At 52.7% G+C, this 3,205-nt stretch overlaps 1 protein-coding gene across 2 annotated transcripts; it reads right to left on the bottom strand.

Moving 5' to 3' along the window:
- Positions 1-453: 453 nt before the first annotated feature.
- Snapc5 (small nuclear RNA activating complex polypeptide 5) lies at positions 454-2,728 on the bottom strand. 2 transcript variants are annotated; one of them, XM_023712422.1, is made up of 3 exons: positions 2,624-2,728; positions 1,179-1,340; positions 454-619 (listed from the first exon to the last, which is right to left on the bottom strand). In XM_023712422.1, exons 1-3 carry the CDS (start codon positions 2,711-2,713, stop codon positions 482-484), a joined length of 390 nt encoding a protein of 129 aa, XP_023568190.1. In that variant the 5' UTR covers positions 2,714-2,728; the 3' UTR covers positions 454-481. The 2 variants fall into 2 exon arrangements, with proteins under 2 accessions (XP_023568190.1, XP_004628855.1); XM_004628798.2 differs by having other exon boundaries at positions 1,251-1,340.
- Between the last annotated feature and the right edge of the window lie 477 nt (positions 2,729-3,205).

The following is a 3,205-nucleotide window of genomic DNA, read 5'->3' as shown; positions in this document are numbered from 1 at the left end:
GCTCACAGGGCGCATAGCAGCAAACAGTCCTCGATTGGTTTTCATCACAGAGGCACTGTTCCTGCAAAGACCAGTTTGGTTTTCAACTCAGCCCGTTGGGAAAGTGCCAGAAATCTGCTCATAACACGTGACACACAATCTGAGCAGATTAGACACTGTTCCATCTACGTGGCTCCGTTAAGCCAGCACATTTCTCCTTTACCATGTTGCTGTTTTTCTCCTCAGTAGCAGGGACTGAATGGACCCAGGTCCTGCATATGTGAGGTAGGCACTCCCTACTGAGCTACAGTCCCAGCCCAGAATTTCTGTCACCAATTTTCATAGACCTCTGTGAAGCCCGGGCTACACAGAGATCTGTACACTACACCTCCTCTAGTTCTTTCTTCTTCAAGCAGGCCAAGGGCCCATGCAAGATGACCTCTGTGCAGAAAGTGTTTGTGAGCCAGAAATTTCATTTCTGTAACCCAGGCTCCTGCCCACTTCAGGAATCGGATTCCTCCTCCTCTTCCTCCTCCTCTTCCTCCTCCTCTTCCTCCTCCTCCTCCATCATATGGCTCCCCGTGCGCAACTCCAGCGCTGTCTGGTTGATGGATGCTTCATTGTCTACATGTGCCAACACCTGTGTCACCAAGAACATTAGAGATGAGGAGCCAGAAGGATCCTGGCCCCAAAGCAGCAAATTTTTTTCATTACATACTTTGTACACTTTGATGTCTGCCGATCATGGCGAGTCCACACAGGTACACAACACACCCTGATTCTTTTCTGTCCCCTTCCCATCTGCTCCCATGGCTTGGTTCTCTTCCCTAAAACACTGTCTCTACTTTTTCTCCCAATTCTTTTGTTCATCCCCTTTTCCTCCATTTCCCGCCACCCTTTTCATTTGAAAAAGCTCTCCCTACTTCCTCTTTTACTCTGCACTTTGTTCATATTTTGGGTTTCTCACATAAGAGAAACCATGTGATATTTACACCTGTGTGTCCAATTTTAAAACTGTGGTCTCAAGGTGCATCTATTTACCTATGATTATTTCCTACATAAACAACTAATACAGAGTAGCCAGCTAATTCAACTCAAAAACTAAGTAGAGGCTGCAGCCTACCATGCTCATGCCCCGGGTTTAAGCCCCAACACCTTGGCACTTCCCAGAGTTCTCTGGGTTTGGTAGTATGCTTTACCACAATGTCGGACCAAAGCCACAACGAGCCGCGCAAGCTTTGCACTCTCTCCCGGTGACTGATGAAGCTTACATCCTGTGACAGTTCAGGTGCCGGGTGAGGAGACACCTTCCCATTGTCTCCTGCAGAACTGATCATTGATCGGAGGGCCAATTCTTCAACCTAGCAGAAGAGTTAAGGATACTTTTCTTAATACGGTATTTCACTGGGCTAACAAAGCAAATTCTTGGGAGGCTGTAAAATGGTAGCTCGCAATGGCAAGATTTGAAGACCATAAAGGTATGCGGCTCGGGGCTGGGGGCCTTTTTGGATTTCTTTGCCTTTTAAGAGGGGAACAAAGATATAAGGAGCCCTTTTCCCTTGCCCTGTCCAGGTGCTCCAGTTGAATCATAGCTTTCCTTCTCCCAAGACGGCATGCAAATGTACCATTAAAAAGCCTTGCGAGTGGGGGTCCAAGCCTGTAGCCGCAGCACTCTGGGAGGGAGAGGCAGGAGGATCTTGTTTGAGCCCAGCCCAGTCAATTTATCCTGTCCTCCTCCCCCCCAAAAATTAATAAGGTCTGGCCATATAGCTCTTAGTCCAAGTCCCCCCAGCGTGGGGGTCAGCCAGGTGTCATTTTCTGGCACTACAGAGGACTGGATTTCATAGGCCTGAACTCGTTTGCAATAATGAGAAAGTGAAGCAAGAACAGGAAATGGCAGTGTCTCCCGGAGGATGCGTGATCATGGGTTTTAGAAGGGCATCGCCGACATACAACGATCAGTTTATTTGTAGGGCTACTTCTGTAATACGGAGACATTATTACTACCATGAGGGAAAATGCTTATTACTTTGGCACGTCCAGTTACAGAACGCTTTTCGGCTTACAAAGGATTTCTGTAATCCCCAAATCAGTCAGATTTAAAGATCCTGAATAAGAATGTCAATCAGAGGCCCTGATCCAGTTGCTGAGGCCGAATTGCCCACAGGCTCAGAAAATGACCCAGGGGGGGCTAAATCCCACTCAACGCCATGGACTCAGCACTCAGCATCTGCTGAGAAGAGCTATTGGGAAGTAGGCCTTGGGACAGACAAAAGTCTCCCAGAGCCCGCTATCTTCCTTGCAACAACGGAAGGATCGGCCAAGCAACACGAGAGCCATTCCAAGCGCCAACGCAAACGAGTGGGCAGGGGCTGCGGAGAGGCGCGGGCGGGGAGCTCTGGACGGGCGCGACGCGCGGGCCATCAGCATGCGTGAGCCGGGGTGGGGGTGGATCGAGGACCACACTTGCCAGATTCCCGGGGTTCAGCCGGGATCGTTCAGAGGGAGTGGGCCTAAACCTCGCAAAGCAACCTCCTGAGCTGCGCCTGCTACAAGGGCTAGACCGGGCAGCAGGCAGGCGCCACGGTGGGCTGGGTTCGGGGGAAACGGTCGCGCAGGGCGAATGGAGGGCGGGCGGGTTCACCTTGAGGCGGTTCAGTTGGTCGTGGAGCGCAGCTTTCAGCCGCAGCAGGGTCTCCTCCTCCTTGCGCAGCTCCTGGAGCCGGCTTAGCATGGTTGCGTCTCACGCCTGCGCGTCTCGTGCTCTGCGCCTGGTGATGACGCACTCAACACCGCGCCCCACGCAAAGGCGGACGGGGACGCCTGGCGGCCATGTTGGCAGGGCCGGAAGTGCTCTTCCGGCGCGTTGCCCCTCGACAGCCGCCAGGTGCCGATACCTTTTGGAAGAGCCCACTTTCCAGGTGACAACCGTTGCGACAGCCGCCCTCACCTTTTATAGCAACAAAACTCATCGTAGAAATTTGAGAAAAGGGGGCTCACTGCGGAGGCCGCGGCAGTAGCGGCCCACCCCACTCCTCAGTGTAGCTATTTTTCATTTACAAAGCCTGCGGAGGCCGCGATGGCAGGCACCAAAAGCAGCTTTTAGAGCAGCTATTTGGGATTTAAAGGAAGCCTGTAAGCTGGCGGTGCCTGCGCCTGTGGACCGCTGCCCCTCACGCGGGACGTGCCGGCCGGCGCGACTGCGCAGTCGTCTGCGCGGAAGCCA

This window comes from Octodon degus, unplaced genomic scaffold, assembly GCF_000260255.1.
Source record: "Octodon degus isolate 3935 unplaced genomic scaffold, OctDeg1.0 scaffold00026, whole genome shotgun sequence".
In the NCBI taxonomy this organism is placed as follows: domain Eukaryota; kingdom Metazoa; phylum Chordata; class Mammalia; order Rodentia; family Octodontidae; genus Octodon; species Octodon degus.
The sequence above is the reverse complement of the archived record's forward strand: the minus strand, read 5'-3'. Positions and strand labels throughout refer to the sequence as shown.

Excerpts from the sequence above, each read along its gene's own strand:
- Snapc5 (XM_023712422.1), bottom strand. The coding sequence starts at position 2,713 with ATGCTAAGCCGGCTCCAGGAGCTGCGCAAGGAGGAGGAGACCCTGCTG. Across the intron at positions 1,341-2,623 it reads ACCAACTGAACCGCCTCAAG|GTTGAAGAATTGGCCCTCCG; the intron begins GTGAACCCGCCC and ends CTCTTCTGCTAG. Across the intron at positions 620-1,178 it reads GGCTTTGGTCCGACATTGTG|GTGTTGGCACATGTAGACAA; the intron begins GTAAAGCATACT and ends TTGGTGACACAG.